Source organism: Erinaceus europaeus, chromosome 6 (genome assembly GCF_950295315.1).
Source record: "Erinaceus europaeus chromosome 6, mEriEur2.1, whole genome shotgun sequence".
Classification (NCBI taxonomy): Eukaryota; Metazoa; Chordata; class Mammalia; order Eulipotyphla; family Erinaceidae; genus Erinaceus; species Erinaceus europaeus.
In genome coordinates this window covers 4,943,528-4,964,712 of record NC_080167.1, presented here as the reverse complement: position 1 = coordinate 4,964,712, position 21,185 = coordinate 4,943,528, and the positions used below count along the sequence as shown (strand labels likewise).

Sequence of the window (21,185 nt, the reverse complement as noted above, 5' to 3'; positions counted from 1 at the left end):
TCTGACATCTTGACAATTCAGGAGAGGGGCCTGGAAGCTGAGGGTCCGAGTTCAGTCTGCCAGGGGCCCCACCTCCCTGGCCTCAGGGCCTAGCTAGCAATGGAGGCCGCAGCTCCATCCAGAAGAATAAATTAACCCCCCCTTTATCGAGGTGCTCCCCCAGTGTGTCCTAGGGTGGGAGCTGGCCAGAATCAGGCCCCACTCTCAGGGCTGGGTCAGGAGTTGGGGGCTGGTGTGTGTCCATCTTCTGTCCTTCAGATCCCGGGGGTCCTGGGCAGGGAGGGAGCTGCAGCAGGGGCTCAGAGGCCTGCTGGGCAGGGGTATGGGGGGGTGGGGCAGAGAGCCGGTCTCAGAGCAGGGCAATGGGCTTGTTCCCCGGGGCGCCCAGGTGCTGGGGGGCAGGGGCCTCGCTGTCCGGAGCCGAGTAGGCCGTGTAGAGCCCAGTCACCTGCAGGTCTGGGAAGGGCTGGTCGACGCCGGGGGGGACAGGGGGCAGCTCACAGCCCAGCGGGGTGTCCCCGAAGGTCCCCAGTGCATCCAGGCTAAAGCCTTCCTCCTTTATCTCCTCCCAGAGGTTTCCTGGGGACGAGAATGGGAGTGAGCCAGAGAACCCCACCTTGGGAGGGGGTAGCTGGGGGCTCCTCACCCACGGGGAGTCCTGGTGACTGTCCTTTCTGATGAGGAGCTCACCCCCCCACTCTTTCAGGTGGGGAGTTAGATGGAGGATAGTGGGGAGCACGGAGTCTCTGCCATCACAGGGCAGGACCAGTGTCCCCTTCTCCGCAGTGATGAAGATTTGGGGGTACACACAGCAGATGCACCAACGCATGGTACCCAGCCCTCCCTGGAACCTGACCCCACTGCCTGCCTCCCTCCCTCCCACCCTCCTTCTTCCCCATCCTCCTCCCAGGGGCATGGATCCTTTCCTGAGTTGGGGTGACAGAGCAGGGTCCCTAGGTCCGGGGAATACTGCCAGCCCTAGCAGTTACCGATGCAAATTTGGGGGAAGTCTGCCCCCATGAATGGCCTCCACTGCCTCCATCCGGGGTCCTCACCATCAGCACGGGGCTGGATGTGAGGGAACCATGGCACCACAAGCCAGCCCTGAACACCGCCCTCAGCTGTGAGTTCAGGCCTCCCTCAGAGCTGGCATGGGGGTCGTGGAGATGTGCAGCCAGGTCCCTCCCTCACACCCCACTCACCCTGCAGAGCAAAGTCCACAATGCTGGGGTCCAGGGCGTCCACCTCAGGGCTCAGGTCGGTGGCGAGGCCAGGGAAGTCCAGGGATACCCTGGCAGCGGGGGCCTGGGGGTGCGGCAGGGGCGGGGTCTGGGCCGGCGCGGGCGAGTCCGGGGCCTGGCGGGTCAGCGGCTGCCCCTGGTGGAGCAGGGGGACGGCCTGCAGGGACAGGGTCACCAGTGGCCGGGGTGGGAGCTGGGCCACGGCCAGGCAGCTGGGGGCCACGGCCACTGCGGGACCACAGCTCAGCACCGGGGCCTCGGGCTCCCCCGGCCGGCAGGGGCGCCGGCAGCTCTCAGGCCGGTCAGAGATCAGCTTGTCCAGCTCGTCTGCGGGCAAGAGGGGGGGGCGCTCAGAGGCCAAACCTGGCCAGGTCCCGTCCCCCACCTACCCACCCTGTTCACCCTGGCGGAGCACGTGCCTCTCTGACCCTCAGACTCTTCTCCGTCACAGCCGCCGCCCAGGCTTGCAGTGAGGACGCAACAAGTGGGTCTTTGGGGGCTGAGAGGAGCCTCAGATGGCCATGACATCGGGTGACAATGACATCACAGGCCCAGACTGCAAGACTGAAGACCCCCAGGCCACACCCATCCCACCCCAGGTCCTGCCCCTCTCTGCTGCTCAGGAAACACAGGCAGAGTGGCCCCAGGGGAGAACTGACCTTTCTAGGCCCTGCGATATAACTCAGGCAGAGTGTGCACAGCCCAGGTTCAAGCCCCAGGCTCACCGCATGGGAGCCTCACGGCACTGGGGGAAACTCCGGGGCTGTGGCATCTCTGGCTCTTTGTGTCTGTGTCAGTGGGCCCAGAGTGGCGAGGCTGAGACCCCCAGGTGCAAGTGGGAAATAAGAACCTGGGCCCAGCTGAGGCCAAAGCTGCCAGCAGCCAGCCCTGAACACCGCCCTCAGCTGTGAGTTCAGGCTCAGGCCTAACGCTGAGCCTAGCACAGGCCTGAGGTTGCGTCCAGGGCTCAGTCCCCTAAGGAAAGGCCAGTCATGCCCCCATGGAGGCCTGAGGCTGGGGGTGAAGGGGATCAGGTGTGTGGTCCTGGCTCCTGGACAGTATCCTCTGATATTTTCTAAAATAGCCACTTTTTTCCTTTTAAAAATTATTTTTGTTTTGTTTTTAAAGATTTTTTTAAAAAATATTTTATTTATTGATGAGAAAGATAGGAGGAGAGAGAGAAAGAACCAGACATCACTCTGGTACATGTGCTGCCTGGGCTTGAACTCAGGACCTCACGCTTGAGAGTCCAATGCTTTATCCATTGCGCCACCTCCTGGACCACTAAAAATCGTTTTAATTAGAGACAGAGAGAGACAGAGAGAGACAGAGAGAGACAGAGAGAGACAGAGAGAGACAGAGAGAGAGAGAGTTGTGCATGGTGCTTGAACTCGGGGCCTCACTGGCACATCCTATCCTACTTTTAGCCCTGTGCCTAAGTCCTCGGCCAGTGGGAAGGAGGCAGTGGAGTCCAGAGCTACAGGGACGGGAACACAAGGAAGTGTCATTGCTTAACTCACCCCCCCCATTACCCCACCCTTGGGAGAGAGCTTCTCCAGGCGCCTGGGGGTCTGCAGGGCCGGCGGCTCACCCGGGTTGGCCATGCTGCGGTGGATGGCGGCCAGGTCCTTCCGCTTCCACTTCTGCATCTCCTCCTCCATTTTGTCAATGCGCGCCAGGTTGAGCGCCCACAGGCAGCCCTTGCGCGAGGAGCCGCCTGACTTGTTCTCCACCTTCTCGAAGCATTTATTCAGGGAGAGATTGTGGCGGACCGAGTTCTTCCAGCCGTCGGGAGCTGTCTGCGAGGGGCGGGGGGGCGAGTCGGGCACATCAGAGACCCCCCCCATCAAAAAACTCTTGTTTAATTTCCTGAGAGAGGTGGGGAGACAGAGATAGGTGGATGGGGGGCCAGGCAGTGGTGCACCTGGTTGAGCGCACATGTTACAATGCACGGGGACCCGGGTTCAAGCCCCTGGTCCCCACCTGCAGGGGAAAAAGCTTCACGAGTGGTGAAGCAGGGCTGCAGGTGTCTCTGTCTCTCTCCCTCTGTATCTCCTCCTCCCCTCTCCATTTCTCTCTGCCTCTGTCCAATAATAAACAAATCAAATTAAAAAATTAGAAAGAGAGAGAGAGATGTAGGGCCAGGGCCAGAGCCATGGGTATTGTGTGGCTACTGCGTGTTCAAGGCCGGTGCGCTGCCCACTGAGCCCTCAGCCAGGGCATCTGCAGAGACAGAGTCTGTGCCCACTGCTGTATCCTCTGCCACCAACAGCTGGCCCGACAGCATCCTTACTCCCCACGGGGCATCACACCCCGTTCATAGGCCAGGAAACCGAGGCCGGGGAGGAGGATGACCCATCGGGGGGTCTATGCTTTACCTCTTGGTAGCAGATTCTGGGGTGAGCCCCTCTGCCCGCTGGGTACCCGGGAGCTTCTCTTCCCCGTCAGAGCCCAGCTCACACGCCCCTCTGTCTGGACTTTTCCGCCCTGCCTGCTGGGTCTACTGGTGGACGCAGAGGCCTGGGGCCTGCCCCAGCTTGGGGGGGGGGAAGGAGTGAAGCAGGGGTGGTGGCCTCACCTTAAAGTAGGGAAAATGCTCCTTCATGAAACTGTAGATCTCGCTCACGGGCAGGCTGCCCGTCTTGCTGTTCTTCAAAGCCATGGCAATCAGGCAGCTGGGGTGGGAGAGGGCACGGGCTGGCATGGATGCGGCTCCAAGACCACTTCCTCCAGGCAGCCTGCCCTGCTGCACCCGCTGCCGGTCACTCCCGGCTTGGTGCTGTCTCTTTCCCCGCGACACCACCCTGCCCCCTTCCTGCCATCCTCCTCCTGACCCTGCACTCTGCCATGGTCTCTGACAGATCCCTCTCTCTCTGCTCTGGGGGCCTGTAGACTTTGACCAGGCTGCCTCCCCCTACCCCCCAACTCTTGTGAGTGACATGATGCTGTTCTCCTAAATGACTTCACATCAGAGAGAATCTGGCTCAGAGAAGCCACCTGCTTGGCCCTGAGCCCTCCTGAGTGTCCCCATGTCCCCAGACCTTCCCACTTTCTGAGGCGGCCCTGGCCCAGCCCCCCCCCCCCGACTCACCTGTAGGAGTAGATGGGCTTGGGGTAGTGTTTGGGGTTCACCTCCCGAGTCAGGTGCCCGGCCATGCGGGGCTGGGGGTAGGGAGGTCTAGCTCCAAACGGGGGGCCATAGAGACCCAAGGGAGGGCACTTGCAGCCAGAACAGGGGGGCGGAGAGGGATAGAGAGAGAGAAGGTGAGAGCAGCAGTCACGCCAACACCCCCACCCAGTCTCTGCAGGGGACAAGGCTACGGCCTCAGGAGACAGTCTTGTCTCTGACCCCCACCGCACAGGAGTTCGGGGGCGCCCATTGAGCACAGCCTGGGCGTGGTGAGGGAAGCCAGCCCCAGGTCAAGGGTTCCGTGGTGCTCCTCCCCTCATACCTGCTGGGCACCCTGGGGGATCGGGAATGGTGGCTGGGCACTGGGAGTGAACAGTGGCTGGGGGTCCTGCAGGCCAGGAGTGGGAGGGCCCCCCACGGGAAACTGGGCCACCTGCTGAAGCCAGGAGGAGACCGAGGATCAGAGTAGAGGCAAGGGAGAGGCCCCCGCCCACCCCCCACGCGCTCCCTGACCCAGGTGTGGCACTTACGCTGGCTCTGTGGCCGAGGGAGCCCAGGCCCAACACCCCTGGGGGGGCCAGGCCAGCCGGGCCATGTAGCAGGGGCCCCGGGGAGGCTCCCACGTGTGGGCCAGCTGCCCCGGCTACAGCTCCTGCAGGGGGGAAGCACAGAGAGGCTGGGCTGGGCGGCTGGGTGGCTGGGGGGAGAACTGGACACCCTGGAGTCAGGCAGGATGGAGAGGGTGCATGGAAGTCACATCTCCCCAGCTGTGTGCCCGTAGGCCTGCCTCAGTTTCCCCACCTGCACTGTCACCTCTGTGTATATAAAACTCCTGTGAGGGCTCAGTGAGATCAAGCCTGCAAGGGGCTGGACACACTAATATTTCCGTGAGAACTCATGCTTGACCATCCACCAGGACCCGGGTTTGAGCCCAGCACCACATGGGAGCCTGCACGGCACCAGGCGAACTTCGTGAACAACGGAGCCGAGCTGTGGCATCCCTCTTTCTTCGCTTCTCTGCCACCCTCTCCTCTCTGTCTGTCTGAACATGTAAAAGTGAAATAAGAAATCACACAGGGAAGCGTGAAACCCCGTAGCCCCAACCTGTAAAAGTCCACATTGCTGACGAGAACACAAGAAACGCCTTGGTCCCTGTCCTCCTGGAAGAAAGGACGTCTGTGTCCGTGCAGGCCAAGGCCTGGCTGCCTTGGGTCTCCTCTCCCTTTGCCTGTCTCTGCTACGCACCCACCGCCGCCACCACCAAACGCTGCACCTGGACAGACAATGCTAGTCCATCACAGAGCCCCCACCCCGGCACCAGCCTAGACGCAGGCAGCCATTTTCAATCAAGCAAGATCAACTGGCAGGTGCAGCCAGTCCCTCTGCTCAGCTCTCCAGGGTTGCAGCTGGCCCCTGGGCTCGACCTTCCTGCCTCACCCTCCACCCACAGCATCTTAAGCACCAGGGCCGCCAAAAACATGGGCTTCCAGTACCTTCCACTGCAGCGGAAACACAAGACTGGGACTACCTACATAGACGAGGAAGGCGGTTCCTGGCTTCAGGGACTCTTCACTGAGACTGGGTGCCAGATGCTTTCTGCACTGGCCCCCACACCACCCAAGAAGGCAACACTACAGTCCCTCCTTGCAGATGGAACAGCTCAGGAAGGAAGTTACCTGCCCAGAGAAACACAGCTGTGGAGGGTGATGGTTCTAGATCAGGGCTCCACACTCTGGCCAGGGCATCAGTCCTGGCCCTTGGCCTGTTGCTGTCAATAAAGTTTTATTGACACACAGCAATGTCCACTCATTTGTCTATGGTATGTGGCTGGTTCTATGTTACAATATCAGACTCCCAGCACTTCAGCTGAGTCCTTAGGGATCCCAGGGCGTGGAACGATCACTGCTGGACTTTTGCAGAAAAAGCACGCTGGGAGGTCGGGCAGTGGTGCACAGGGCTAAAAGTGCACATAGGGCGAAAGTCAAGGACCCACGTAAAGATCTCAGTTCGAGCCCGGCTCCCCACCTGCTGCGGGTCGTTTCGTAAGCAGTGAAGCAGGTCTGCAGGTGTCTGTCTTTCTCTCCCCCTCTCTGTCTTCCCCTCCTCTCTCCATTTCTCTCTGTCCTGTCCAGTAAAACAGAAATAATGGCCGCCATGAGCAGTGGATTCATAGTGCAGGCACAGAGCCCCAGTGATAACCCTGGAGGCAAGAAAAAAAGGAGGCAGGAAGGAAGGAAGGAGGAAGGAAGGAAGGAAGGAAGGAAGGAAGGAAGGAAGGAAGGAAGGAGGGAGGAGGAAAAGGAGGGCACGCTGGCCCCTGATAGCTGCGGCCTCTCTGGCAGAGCCACTTGTCCAGGAGAGGAAATAGTGGACACTGAGCTCAGAGCTCCGGGGCTGTGAACCCCCTGGGGGTTCGGGCTGGGTCAGCATCTTGCCCAGGGCCATCCTGCAGGGGAGTGGGGGATCTGCCAGCCCTCAGGCCCTGTGCTCTGGAGATGCTGGGGCCACTCTGCTCAGGGCTGCACCAGGAGGCTCCCAGCGGTCACCTGGCGGGATGCCATCCGACCTCAAATACTTGTCCCCTGCAGAGCAGGGCTGGGGAGGACTGTGCTCCACACTGAACCCAGAGTCAGCAGGGCGGGGCCAGCGTGAAACAAGTGGATGGACAGACAGACACACAGATAGACAGAGACCGCCTCGCAGCAGTGCACCCTCCCGCCCCATCCCGCCCGGCCCCTACCTGGATGTGTGTGTGTCCCTCCAGGGCCACCCAGGTCCAAGTGTCCACTTGCCATCCGCTGCAGCCTCGGCACGTCCACGGCCGTGAGCCAGGACAGAGACTGCAGGTCCCCGGGCAGCTCCTCCTCGTGGCTGGCGGCCAGGAGCCTGCAGGGGTGTGAGCGGCACTTGGAAGGGGCTCATCCAGTGGGGAACCCCTTCCTCACTTCCTCAGCAGCCCCTGCCCCCTGGGACACAGCTCTGGTGTGTGTCCAGCTTCAGCAAGTCCTGCTCGAACCTCCACAGATACTCCCACCGTGCCTGCTCCCACTTTACAGACAGGGAAACTGAGGCTTCCAGCCCCTGGCCACAGACACACAGATGGGGGCTGGGGGCTGGAGACTGGGCACTGGCCAATGTCTCCTCTCCCTATATGGGGGCCACTGAGGCCCCAGTGAGGACTCAGCCACCAGGCATAAAGCCAACAGCCAACAAGTCTGCTACAGGGGCAGAGGACCGGGGGTGCTGTCCCTGGCACACAGCTCCCTGGACCCCAGCAGCATGGGGTACACATGACAGCACCCCAAGGCACCCGTGTGCCCACCTCTTCTTCTGGCTTCCTGGGTCTGCTGTCCAAATTCTTTCATTTTTAAAGAATTTGTTGTTTAATGTTTATTTTTATCAGAACCCTGCTCAGCTCTGGCTCCCAGCGGTGCTGAGGATTGAACCCGGGGCCCTAGAGCCTCAGGCAGGAAAGCATTTTTGCAGAAACCTTTTGATACTTCCCCAAACCAAGGCATTTTATTTTATTTTATTTTATTTTATTTTATTTTATTTTATTTTTTTGTCATCACCAGAGCTTCACTGCTCTGGGCTAACATTTCTTTTTCCCACACAGAAGGGAAAAGATATCACATGCTATTCACGGTGCTCTCACATGCCAAAGTTCGAACCCCAGGCCTCACACACAGTAAGGCACGTGCGCTGTCTGGTGAGCTGTCTCTTAGCCTCTCCATTGTGCAAATTCTCAGAAGTGGGTGAGGGGGCTCCCCGGAATTGGTGGGGGGCAAGGAGAGAGAAGGAGGGAGTCTCTGGCTTCGTGCAGGTGGCAGGGACCCCAGGGTGGGCCACCCTTGCTCCCTATCAGCCTGACAGGATTCCCTCAGCCCCCACCCCAGGCTCCTGCCCATCTCTCCCGCTCCTGCTACGTCTCAGGGCCACAGTTAGTGTGTCATGGCCACCAGGGCTCACTGTCACAAGGCCACCACCTCCCAGCTGGCATCAGGTGACACCGGCGGTCCCCGGCGATTGGCTACGTTGTAGAGAAACAGGGCCACAGCCATTTGAAAGCTCCCTGCTGCCCGCCCTCCTGCCCGCCACCGGTATTAACAGCAGCGGTTGGGCTGGTGGCTGCTGTCCCCGGAGGCCCATTGTGTGACAAACGACTGTCGCCCCTGCAGCACGTGGCCCCATTATCCTGGGGTCTTGGTGACATTGTTCCCCCAGCCCCCAGGAGGATGGCCACCCCCCAGCCCCCACTCCTAACTCATCTGGCCGCTGATACACCCAGGCAGTGCCATCTGTCCACTCTGGGCCCGTGGAGACCCTGGGGTCGTGGGAAGGGGGGCTCGGGGCCTGGCTGGCCCCCCACCTGCTCTTCCTTGCTCCGTGTCCAGTCAGCCTCCTAATGGCTGAGGCCCCTGCTCCTGCTCAGTAGCCGGCTGTGGGTCCCTTGTGCCCTCCTGCTCCGCATGGCTCTGGGGCTGCAGGGAGGAGTGAGGTGACTCCTGCAGGCAGGCTTCTCAGCTCGGGCAGGGTGGCTGGGGCAGTAGAAACCCCTGAATGTAGGTGACAGAGCAGCATCTCTGGAAACAGGTGCGTCTGGTGCAGGCTGAGCTCTGGGTTCTAGTCCTAGAATCTTCTGATCCGTAGTCGGACGTGTTATCCATTGATAACATGGATAACACTGGCCCTGCACTCTGGGTTCTAGTCCTGCTCTCCCTCTAGACCTCTGGTCTCACCCTCTGAGCTCCACTTCCTGTCAGTAAAGGGACAGTGACAGTCCTCTCCTGCAGAGCGTGTCCAGCTTAGCCCTGCTCGATATACACATCAAGAACACCCACGTGGGTGCTGGGAGGCAGGGCACCCAGTACAGTGCTGCCCTCTGGGCACAGGGGCCTGGGTTCGAAGCCCACAGCATAGGGGAGATTATGGACAGCATTGGGGGGCTCCAGAGATGGTGAAGTGGCTCTGGGGTGTCTATTCTCTCTTCTCCTCTCCTTGCCTTTCCCCTCCACACCCCTCCACACCCTTCCCTTCCCCTCTCCTCTCTCTCAAAATGAGAAGTAGCCCAGGGTTCAAGCACACACCAGTCCTTGGGGTCTCTCACAGCACTTACTTAAAGGCGGGGGCAAGTGGTAATACACTGGGTTAAGCACCCACATTGCCGTGCACAAGGACCCAGGTTCAAACCCCCACTCTCCACCTGCAGGGGGAAGCTTCACAAACAGTGAAGCAGTGCTGCAGGTGTCGCTCTGTCTCTCCGTCTCTCTCCCTTGCTATCTCCCCCGTCTCTTTTGGTTTCTCTCTGTCCTCTCCAATAAAATAGAAAGAAAGCGGAGTGGGGGGGAATAAATGGCTGCTGGGAGTGGTGGATTAGTAGTGTGGGCGCCAGGGATAATCCTGGTGGCAAAGAAAAAGAATGTTGATGCGAACATGAACCAGAGTCCACTCAGGCCCGAGTTTGGGGGTTTCCAGTGTGGGACGCCTGTACAGGAGGCCCTGGGTCCTGTTGGTGTCAGTTTTGCTGATGAGAAGTTGAAGTCAAACCACCCACACCTGCCCTGACCCTCAGTCACAGAGTGTGGGGACACGGAGTGACCTGGGCACCAGCTGGGGTAATGGCCCCTGAGCCCCTTCAGCCGTACCACCACCTGCAGTCCCTGGAGTCTGTGCCCCCAGCCCACCCCCTGCCTGCCTCAGCCTTCTAGCTTTCTCTCACTCACCCAGTCAGGGCCATCCCCAGAGGCACCCCTCAAATGCCGTCTTCTTTCTCTGAACACCACAGCCTCCTCAGACGCCTGACGCTGCCCCTCATTCCCCTCTGCCCTGCAGGGAAACTGAGGCAGGGGAAGGGAAATAGCTGACTTGCATTATAGAGTCCAGACAGGCTCCTGGCTCCCCTAGGGGGACCCCTCTATGCCCTAGAGCCACTCCCAGACCCCCACTTTGCCACCCAGAGCCCTGGCCTGGGGACTCTCTCTGCTCCCTGTACCCAGGTGGCCAGGGCATATACCATGCCACCCCTACCCACCTGGGGCTACCTCAAAGTCTACTCACCAACCATAGCACCTGCCATGGACAGTGGGTAACAGCTACCCTAGGAGCCCACAGGACTGTCCTCGGCCTCCCTGAGCCCCTCTTTATAGGTGGGGAGACCAAGGCCAGGTCAGTGAAAGCTACAGCCCCATTCCTGGTGACAGGACCCAGCTTGGCCTGTCTGTCCCAGCCCCAGTGGAGTCTGTGGGTGCTCGGCAGGGAACGGGCATCTTGGGAGCACTGGGTGGGTCAAAGATGGCGTAGGGAGGACTGTGCTAGGACTCCCAGGAGGTCAGGCCCTGACCTGGCCTCCCTCTGCATAGGGGCTGGATTTAATGTCCACTAAGCAAAATAGATTTGTTTCTTTGAGCTCAAACAGCACAAATAAGGGAGTGTGTGTGTGTGTGTGTGTGTGTGTGTGTGTGTGTGTGTCCCATCTCTGAGGTGAGTTCTGCTAGGTGGCAGTAGCCTGGAACTTTCTTTCAATTTTTTTTTTTTTAAATGTCATCAGCATTATTGCTGGGCTTCAGTGCAGGCATTACAAATCCATTGCTCTTGTGCTCTTGGTGGCTATTTTTGTCTTATTTTGCACCATGTGCGCTTAACCTGCTGCGCTACCACCTGGCACCTCTGTCTCTATCTCCCCTTCTCTCTCAATTTCTCTGTCCTATCAAATAAAGAAAATGGGGGGGGGGAGAGCTGCAGACCTGCTTCACAACTCATGAAGCTTCACCCATGCAAGTGAGGAGCGGGGGCTCAAACCCGGGTCTCTGCACATGGTAATGTGTGTGTTCAACCGGGTGCGCCACCGCCCAGCCCCTTCTATCAGTCTTGTTGACACCAGGGAATAAACCCAGGCTCTCGGGCCTGCACAATACCTCCACGCAGCCTTCTGGGGACCATTTACCCCTTTACTTCTAGAAAGAGGGAGCTTTGGGGGAAGAGAAAGAGAGAGGAGAGACGCCACAGCTCCGCCCCATCAGCCGCGAAGCTCCACAGGTACAATGCTGCCACCTGGTGCCAGGAAGCGAACCCAGGGCCTCTCACACCCAGTGAGGCGGAGTCACCTCCTGCTGACCCTTTCCTCAGTCTTGCTGGAGACACTGTTGGCTTTCCCAGGGCCATAACACAACTGGAAAACGAGGGGTCTGAGAGTTCCGGGGACTGGGATTTGTGGGAGTTCACGAATCTCCATCCCAGTTCATGAGCTTTTGAGTTTGCTGCATGATAAAAGATCCTGCCCCCCCCACCACCACTACATTGTCCCCAGCAGAGGGTGCTGTCTGGGCGCTCTGGGAAGTGGGAGCAGGGAAGCTCCATCCTGGAGAGTTCAAGGAGTGAGGGTGCCTCTTCTGGCCCCTGCTAGATGGAAGGTGTGCCCCAAGCAACCTGCAAGTTCTCTTTTTTTTTTTTGCCTCTAGGGTTATCGCTGGGGCTCGGTGCCTGCACTACAAATCCACTGCTCCTGGAGGCCATTTTTTCCTCTTTTGTTGCTCTTTTTTTTTATCATTGTTGTTATTATTGTTGTTGTTATTACTGTCATTGTTGTTGGATAGGACAGAGAGGAATCAAGAGAGATGGGGAAGACAGAGAGGGGGAGAGAAAGACAGACACCTGAGGAGCTGAGTGGTAGCGCAGCGGGTTAAGTGGACATGGTGCAAAGCGCCAGAGTAAGGATCCCTGTTCGAGCCCCCGGCTCCCCACCTACAGGGGAGTCGCTTCACAGGCGGTGAAGCAGGTCTGCTGGTGTCAGTCTTTCTCTCCCCCTCTCTGTCTTCCCTTCCTCTCTCCATTTCTCTCTATCCTATCCAACAACGACATCAATAACCACAACAATAAAAGAGAGAGAGAGAGAGAAAGAGAGAGAGAGAGACAGATAGACACCTGCAGACCTGCTTCACCGTTTGTGAAGTGACCCTCCCTACAGGGGGGAGCCAGGGGCTCAAATCCAGATCCTTATACCCTTCCTTGTGCTTCGGGCCATGTGTGCTTAACCTGCTGTGCTACTGCCCGACTCCCCCTCCTTTTTATTTTTATTTTATTTATTTAAAATTATTTTAAAAGATCTGTTAATGAGGGGGCCAGGTGGTAGCACACCCAACTGAGTACACAAGTTACCATGCACAAGGATCCAAGTTCAAGCCCCTGCTTCCCATCTGCAGGGGAACACTTCATGATCAGAGAAGTAGAGCTGCAGGTGTCTCTCTGTCTTTCTCTCTCCCTCTCTATCTTCCCCCTCTCCTCTCAAATTTTCTCTGTCCTATCAAATAAATAAATAAATAAATCCTTTTTGTAAGATCAGTTAATAAGAAAATAGAGCATCATTCTGGCACAAGCAGTGTAGGGACTGAACTCGGGCTTCACACTCTTGGGCCCAATACCATAACATCACGCCATCTCCCGGGCCTACAAGGTCCATTCTGATGCCTCTGGGCCACATGGAAGCTGTCTTCAGGGGAACCCTTGTCTGCTCGCCAAAGACTGAGCCTCTCAGGCAAGACCCTTTCCCTCCCCAGGCCTCAGTTTCCTCACATTTAAAGCAATAGCAGCAGGTGTGGGACTTTTGGGGAACCCATAGGCCCCAGGCCTCTAAGAATAGCACAGTGAGTAGGGACTGGTCCTGACCCTTTCATGCTGTGTGGCCTGGAGTGGTTGTCTCCCCCACTCTGAGCCTCATGTTCCCCATGAATAACCTAGGAAGCAGCACCCACCCCCCTGTGGCTGACGAGACAAAGTTTCTGTACATGGTGGAAGACTCCCTAAGTGACTGAGAACAACACAGAGTGGGAGCTTCCTAGGGGACCCCCTCTTCCTGCCTGCAGCGTGGTAACATCACCTACTTCACAGAGGGGGTGGCGGGGGCCTGGAGAGGGCAAGTGAGCCCCCCAAGAGTCACATAGCAGAAGCACTGGGATTCACTCCACCCACTCCAGAGCCCCGCCCTGGGATCCCCCAGTCAATCTGGACCAACTAAAACAAACTTGGGAGAGGAGTCCCAGTGAACAGAGCCCAAGGCTGGCATGCCTAAGGTCCTGGGTTTGATCCCATCGCCACATGTGCCCAGGAAATGCACTGCCCCCCCCCCAACACACAGTCAGATCCTGTGAGACAGTTCACCTTTAGCATGTGTGCAACCCACAGACTGATGCCCAGTCCCCACAGCACCGGGGGAAGCTCCAGTGCTATGGTCTCTCTTCCTGTATGTCAATCTCAGTCTCTCTCTGAAAATGAAGCCCTCATGCTATAGTCAAAAAGGATGAACTATCCACATTGCATTGCTAGAAGAATCAGCCCAAGTGTCTCCATGGTAACAGGTCCAGGGGTGCAGGGACTTCCCAGTGGCTCTGGGCAACATGACCTTCCCTGGAGTCCGTGCTGTTCATCCTCCATGTGCCTAGCCTGACCCACGTGACCAGCATTATGATTAAGCAGGGGTGCAGTTGGAGGGGCTAGAGCTGGGGCCTTGAGCATGTGGATACCCTTAGCCACCTCCTCCATGGCCCATTTATTCGTCATTTATTTATTCTGTATTCGGAGAGAGAGACACACACAGAGACCGAGACCCAAGCACTGCTTCATCATCCATGGGGCTCTACCAGCTGAGTTCCGGGTGATGTCCACAGTTCTTTCATGGTGTCAGCCACAGTGATTTAAAATATATATATTAAAATATATATTATATATTATTATATATATATAAATATTTACCAGAATACTGCTCAGCTCTGTTTATGGTGATGCTAGGGATTGAACCTAGGACTAAAAATTGAACTAGGAGCCTCAGGCATGAAAGTCTTTTTGTGGGGGCCGGGCAGTAGCACAGCGGGTAAAGTGCACATGGCGCGAAGTGCCAGGACCAGTGTAAGGGTCCCAGTTTGAGCCCCCGGATCCCCACCTGCAGGGGGAGTCACTTCACAGGCGGTGAAGCAGGTCTGCCGGTGTCTGTCTTTCTCTCCCCTTCTTTGTCTTCCCCTCCTCTCTCCATTTCTCTCTGTCCTATCCAACAACAATAACAACAACAACAATAATAATAACAACAACAACAATGATAAACGACAAGGGCAACAAAAGGGAAAAAATAGCCTCCAGGAGCAGTGGATTCTTAGTGCAAGCACCAATAACCCTGGAGGCAAAAGAAAAAAAGTCTTTTTCCATAACCATTATGCTGTGTCCACAGCCCTAAAAAATATTATTTATTTATTTTTAGTGAAAGAGAGAGAGAAAGAGAGAGGCCAGAGCACTGCTCAATTTATAGTGGTGCTGGGGACTGAATCTGAGACACTATGCTGTCTCCCAGCCCACACTGACCTTTCTAAAGACATGTCAGAACCAGCCACTGTCCTTCCTTCTTCTAGCGTTTGCCCTTCTTCTGTAGCCAGTCAACAGCATTGGATCGACCTTCCCGTGGTGCATCCCGTGAGTACCCATTCATTGGGGAAACTGATGATCCTTCCTAGCCGACTGAATCCACATGGATCCCAGTCACTTTCAAAGCCAGCAACAAGCTGTTGACTGTCCTTCCAAGCCATCAGGACAGTAAAAGAACAGCCCTCCTGTGATCTGAGCCCCAGCCACCACCTCTCTAGGAGGAGCCCCTAGTCCAGCTCAGCCCAGATTCAGCATCTCATGCATCTCCCCAATTTCAATCCATCTCCTGCCTAGTTTAAGGCACCACCACCTCCTAGATCAAACCGGCACATTCTAACTGTCCTGTTGGCTGGAAGGATTACCACGTTTGTGAGCACAGCACAGATTCCTGAGACCATCTGCTCAGTTTATGGGGGTGTCTGTTCTTATCTACTGCCCACCTTTGAGTCCCAACAGGGCTGACTGTGTCCTGTGCCTAAGTATAGGCCCGCAGTGACAGTCCCCTCTTACAAGTGTTTGTCCCCATGGGTCCCCACGATGCCCTGTGCTGAGCAGAAGAGACAGCTGTGTGAGCCAACGCCAGTTTCGGGGCGGGGGGGGGTGTCCTCTGTCTACAGAGCTGAAGCCCAGCACCCATATTTAACCCCCTACCACACACACACACACACACACACACACACACACACACACACAATTTTCCCTCTGGGGCTTCTCCTGAATTGATACCACATGTTTGTGGAGGAAGGAACATCCAGGTTGGGAACAAGTCCCACCTCAGTCTCTCTGTAGTTGTGTCAGCCAGACAAGTCACCTAATACTCTGTGCCTGTTTCCCCTCTATAAAAGGGGCTCTGTGCCCGCCACCACCCAGGGCAATGCTGAGGACGAGATCAGGAATCCATCCAGGGAGGCAGCTGCTCAACCAGGCTTCCTCCTCCTCCCCATCCTCCTCCCCATCCTCCTCCCCTTCCTCGTCCCCATCCTCCTCCCCATCCTCCTCCCCATCCTCCTCCCCATCCTCCTCCCCATCCTCCTCCCCTTCCTCCTCCCCATCCTCCTCCCCATCCTCCTCCCCTTCCTCCTCCTCCCCATTCTCCTCCCCATCCTCCTCCCCATCCTCCTCCCCTTCCTCCTCCCCATCCTCCTCCCCATCCTCCTCCCCATCCTCCTCCCCTTCCTCCTCCTCCCCATTCTCCTCCCCATCCTCCTCCCCTTTCTCCTCCCCATCCTCCTCCCCATCCTCCTCCCCTTCCTCCTCCTCCCCATTCTCCTCCCCATCCTCCTCCCCTTCCTCCTCCTCCCCATTCTCCTCCCCATCCTCCTCCCCTTCCTCCTCCTCCCCATTCTCCTCCCCATCCTCCTCCCCTTCCTCCTCCCCATCCTCCTCCCCATCCTCCTCCCCTTCCTCCTCCCCATCCTCCTCCCCTTCCTCCTCCTCCCCATTCTCCTCCCCATCCTCCTCCCCTTCCTCCTCCTCCCCATTCTCCTCCCCATCCTCCTCCCCTTCCTCCTCCTCCCCATTCTCCTCCCCATCCTCCTCCCCTTCCTCCTCCCCAATTCTCCTCCTCCCCTTCCTCCTCCCCAATTCTCCTCCTCCCCTTCCTCCTCCCCCTTCTTATCCCCATTCTCCTCCTTCTCTCTCTTCTTCCTCCCCAATTCTCCTCCTCCTCCCTTTCTCCTGCTCCTCCCTTCTCCTGCTCCTCCCCTTCCTCCTGCTCCTCCCCTTCCTCCTCCTCCTCCTCTTTCTCCTCCTCCCCTTTCTCCTCCTCCTCTTGCTCCCCATTCTCTGCCTCCTCTGCCTCCTCCTTCGCCTTCCTCCAGGCTCAGTAAGAGGTGTTTGCCAGAAACCACAGTCCCTGGAGGCCAGATGTCCCCTCCCTCTGGTCAGAAGGGCCCTGCCTGCCTCCTGGTGTGTAGGTAGGAGCTGCTCCTTTCCACTTCAGCCTCACCTGCAGGAGGATTAAATGTGTCCCTGAGGTGTTTGCTCAGCTAACAGTTAGCTCTTATAACCGTTTACAGGAAAAACACAGGCAAGTTAAGCAAGCTCAGAAATCCCCAGCCGGGTCAAGAGAGAATGCTATGCAAAAGGGTTTGGTTAGGTTAGAAATGTGGGGAGAGGGTCTATCCTCTCTGGGGAAGTGTGTGTGTGTGTCCACATATTTCTGGGTTGTGAAACCAAAAGGCCCCAAAGGTGGGTGAGGCCCAGGAAGGCGCCTCTCCTAACTGTGGCCCGGGGAGCTGGTTGCCTCAGGCAGGTTGGGATGTGATGACCTTGGGATGGTCTCCTGGCATGAAAGATTTCCTTCCCCACCCCACAGGTTCCAGCTGAGGCTGCAGCTGCATTGCCCCGAGGCTGTGCCCTCCGAGGTGTCATGTTGAGGTGTGGCTCCCAGCAGGGTCTGTGCTTAGACAATGCTGGTGGTGCTCCTCCCTACCCCACCAGGACAGCTCTGGTCCTCACTTGAGCAGGAAAACTCCAAGAGTTTCTGTGGACATGAAAGTCCTATGGGAATCTAGCCATCTGTCCATCTGTCCACCCATCTACTTGTCCATCCTTCTGTCCATCCATCTACCTACCCATCTATCCACCATCCATCCACCCATCAACCCATCCATTCACCCACCATCCATCCCACCTATGTATCTTCATCCATCCAATCCAATCCATCCATCCATCTATCCATCCACCATCCATCCCACCCATTTATCCACTATCCATCCATCCATCCATCCATCCATCCATCCATACATCCATCCATACATCTTTCCACCCATCAATCCACCCCCCCTACTATCTCAGACCAGAAACCCACCATCCTAAGAGGGGGTGTGCCCACAGTCACCCCATCTGGTAGAAGAGGGATGGAGGGATTGGGGAGTGGACACGGGATCAGGGTGAGGGTCCCAGGAAGCATCAGCCTGCCTGCTCTCACCTCACCTCTCTGAGCCTCAGTTTCCCAATTTGTATAAGAAGGTTTCTGGACCTGACACTAGAATCTGCTCGCAAAGCTGTCATCAGTAGTCCTGTTCCGAGTGCAGGCCTTTGGGCAAGTCAGTTCCCATGACTCAGTTTCCCCTTCTGTGTGTTGGGCGCCTGCCAGCACCCAGCTCAGGAGGCAGCAGTGCCTGGCAGGCAGTGGGTGTTAAATGGCTCTCAGCCCCTCAAGGAGGGGATACCCCTCCCAGCCTCGGAACAGCCAAGCTGCAAGGGCTGGGTTCTGTTTGGTTGCCAGGGAGGTCGGAGCTGCCCCAGCCCCTGGCCCACCCAGCCATCCAGCACCCCCCACCCCAGTCTTTCCCCTGCAAGGCTGCTGGCAATTTGTAGTTCAGACTCCCTGGGGACAGGCCACCTCCAGCTGCCACTGCCTCCCCGCCTTGCACACAGACATTGAAAGGCAACGGCCAAATGTGGGCTGGGGCTGGAGGGCCAGGCTGGCCTGGGCAGGGCCTGGGGGAGGAGGAGGGGGCTGGAGGGCCAGGCTGGCCTGGGCAGGGCCTGGGGGAGGGGGTGGGGGCTGGAGGGCCAGGATGGCTTGGGCAGAGTCTAGGGGCAGGGGGACTAGACCAGCAGCCCTTCCCCGGGGATGCGGGAGCCGACCAGAAGCCCATAAATTTCTCCTGGGCTGTTTTGCAGGAAGGGGGATGAGAGCGGCATAAAGGAACATGGGGGGGGTTAGCTGCATGTCGCAAAGCCCCCCACATATTATTCCAGCCCTGCTGAATCCCCCCTTCAAGAGGGAAGCTCTAAACCCCTCCAATAAGCTGACGGCTGGCTTCTCTCCCAGCCCCGTCTCACAGGCACAGAGAGGGCCAGCATCCTGTCAGGGCCACACAGCCACAGGGCAGGAGAGCTCACACTGGGCCCATGCCTGTACTCCTCAGCCATGGAACCGATGGGTGATGGGTGGCCCCCGACAGTTAGTGAGTCGGGCATGGAGCTGGCAGGCAGCCCCCTTTCCCTGAGGCCCCTCCCTTGAAGGCTGGAGTTCTTGGGCTCTGCAGTGTGACTGGCTACTCAGAGCAATGGTGACAGCGGTTAGTCTCCGCACTCCAGGTTCATCTAGCCAGTCAGTACCCAGCGATAGGGGGGTGCCCTAACTGTGCCTACCTTACGAAACAGGAAGCCAACACGTGCCTCCAAACCTGTCCGAGGCTGACCTTTGCACCCACAGTCTAGCTCAAGGGAGGAGGGTAGTTCTACCTGCCTGCTTTTTTTTTTCTTGGGTGTAGGGGGGAGTCTGTGTGGCTCTGAGCTCTTCCAGTCCACCCAGGGGGAGAGAGAGAGAGGCCCCATGTGCCTGCTGGGTGCCAGATCCCTGGGTGGGGGGGGCTCATACATCCCCCCATCACTGAACAGCTCTAATGCCTGCCTCCCCATCCCCAGTTTCTGAGGTGAAACTGGTCAGGACCTTAACAATAGGTGAGTGGATATTAAAAGCCATCTTTGAAGCAGCCCCATCTTACAGATGGGGAAACTGAGGCCCTGAGGACTGTGCCAACCAGAGGCACTGAGGTGACAGTCCCTGCTCTGCCCATCCGTACCTGAGCCTGGGCTTCCCAGTTCTGTGACCTTAGCAGAAGCCATTCCTCTCATATGGGCCTGAGTTTCCTCGCCTGTGCAGTGGGGCTCATCCTCTGACACAGGGGACAGGCAGGGGCAGCCGGCCTTTGTGTAGGGTCCGCTTTCACACCGGGCCCACATCTGGGCCCCCAGCCTTGCACAGCAGGCGATCAGTGTGTGTGTGGGGGGGGCGGGGGGGCTGGCCTCATTTGGGTCTCCAGGCTGCCTCTGGGCACCTCTAATTGGGGGCCTCCGTCTGCTGCTGGAGGCTCCTGGGTGGGGGGCAGATGGCCCCCGGGGTTAATAGGGCTGATCCAAGCTGACAGGCTGCTCTCCTCAGGCCAGCCCCCCTTCTGTCTTGTCCCCACACTGCAGTCTGGACTGTGTCCCTTCAGTGCAGGACACAAGGCTCCTTTTGGGGTGGGGCCCTGGGGGCCTGGATGGATCTCCCAGGCTCAAGGGTAACCAGGCCCTTCCTTTGGCTCCTCCTTGTCCCAGGCTATGGGACCTTGCACTAGCCCCTCCTTCTCTCAGCCTCAGTTTCCCCATCTGGAAAAGCAGGGGATTGAACTATGGGGCTTTTGGAAGAATTATGATGTTTTATTCTATGTATTTCTTTGCAAAAAATGCATCATGACTTCTGAAAACCTAGTCATTGGCTGCCCAGCTCCCTCCCCCCCACCCTGCCAAGGTTCTCTCCAGCTCTGAGATTAAACACAAAATGGTGAGGGTCTCTCCTCTCCTCCCCACTTGTCTCTTGACTCATCCTATCTCAAGAAATCATTTATCCCAAGCTCAGTCTCCACGTAATTTATTGTCCAAACCCCAGAGGCCCAGGAAAGCTGCTAAGGACATCCAACTCAAGAGTGGATACAGAAACTGGGGCTCAGAGAGGGGGGGGGGACAGGGAATTGAGGGAGTCTACAGCTAGTTCCCAGGGAGGGGCTCGAACTCATGCCTTTTCCCCCCCGTTCAGGGAGGAGAGCACCTTCCTCACCTAGAAAGATTTGGAGATCATTTCCTGGAGTGCTTAGGGTCTCTGGGTAGCAAGCAAGGGCTGCCATGGTCCTCTGATACAATCACCAGGATTCCAGAAGGGAACAAAAATTCCCAGACACATCTCAGTCCCACTCCCCACGGTCCCAGAGAGACCAAACTGCCCTCAGAGCTCTCCTGAGAAGTCACGGGGTCCCGTGTGACTGAGATCCCTGGGCAGGTTGAGGAACCCTTGGAACATTGAAGAGAGAGAGAGAGAGAGAGAGAGAGAGAGAGAGAGAGATATTAAACATTTACTTTTGTGGAAGTGCTCACCTATATTCCTGCGGTGCAGGGCGGCGAGTGGGTCCTGGGTTGTCAAGAATCCTTGACATGGTTGATGAGATGTCACTTTTTATCATCTCCTGGGGGATGGGGGGGAGGGTGGGGGGGAGGGGGTAGAAAAAAAAACTCCCATCAGCAACAGTAGACAGGCAGACAGACACCGTGTTCCCACTGTCAGGACAGACCTCAAACAAGGGGACAGAAGAGAGAGAGAAGGTGCTATGGGCGTGGGGACTCCTGGCTGACACAGGCCACTTCCCAGGGCCAATGCACAGGGTCTTAGAAGGGGGGGAGTGGGGTGGAATTCCAGGTTCTTTGGAACTAATGGGGGGGGGCGGTGTAGGGCAGAGAAAGATTCTAGAATCCAAATGTCAATTTTCAGGACAGGCACACAGGCAAAAGTCAGAAAAGAAAAAAAAAACAAAAACTCCCTCCTAAGACTTTTATTTTCTACTGTGGCTCAGTCAGGACCACTTTGAAAAGCTGAAATCAGTAAGTGAAAAAATAAAGGCGGGGAGGTGGGGAATGGC

The 21,185-nt window shown here is 57.3% G+C and overlaps 1 protein-coding gene across 1 annotated transcript; it reads right to left on the bottom strand.

Annotated features, from left to right (window-relative positions):
• Positions 1-347: 347 nt before the first annotated feature.
• FOXN4 (forkhead box N4) lies at positions 348-20,732 on the bottom strand. Its single transcript, XM_060192626.1, has 9 exons — positions 20,647-20,732; positions 7,112-7,257; positions 4,902-5,023; positions 4,694-4,807; positions 4,333-4,460; positions 3,820-3,916; positions 2,833-3,040; positions 1,203-1,568; positions 348-579 (listed from the first exon to the last, which is right to left on the bottom strand). Exons 1-9 carry the CDS (start codon positions 20,730-20,732, stop codon positions 350-352), a joined length of 1,497 nt encoding a protein of 498 aa, XP_060048609.1. The 3' UTR covers positions 348-349.
• Positions 20,733-21,185: the final 453 nt, after the last annotated feature.

What these genes read in the sequence shown, in the direction of transcription:
- FOXN4 (XM_060192626.1), bottom strand. Translation starts at nt 20,732, where the DNA reads ATGATAAAAAGTGACATCTCATCAACCATGTCAAGGATTCTTGACAAC. An exon ending in AGGGACACACACACATCCAG is followed by an intron (nt 5,024 to 7,111) that starts GTAGGGGCCGGG and finishes TCCCCCCTGCAG; the next exon opens with GAGCTGTAGCCGGGGCAGCT. An exon ending in AGCATTTTCCCTACTTTAAG is followed by an intron (nt 3,041 to 3,819) that starts GTGAGGCCACCA and finishes CGCCCCTCGCAG; the next exon opens with ACAGCTCCCGACGGCTGGAA.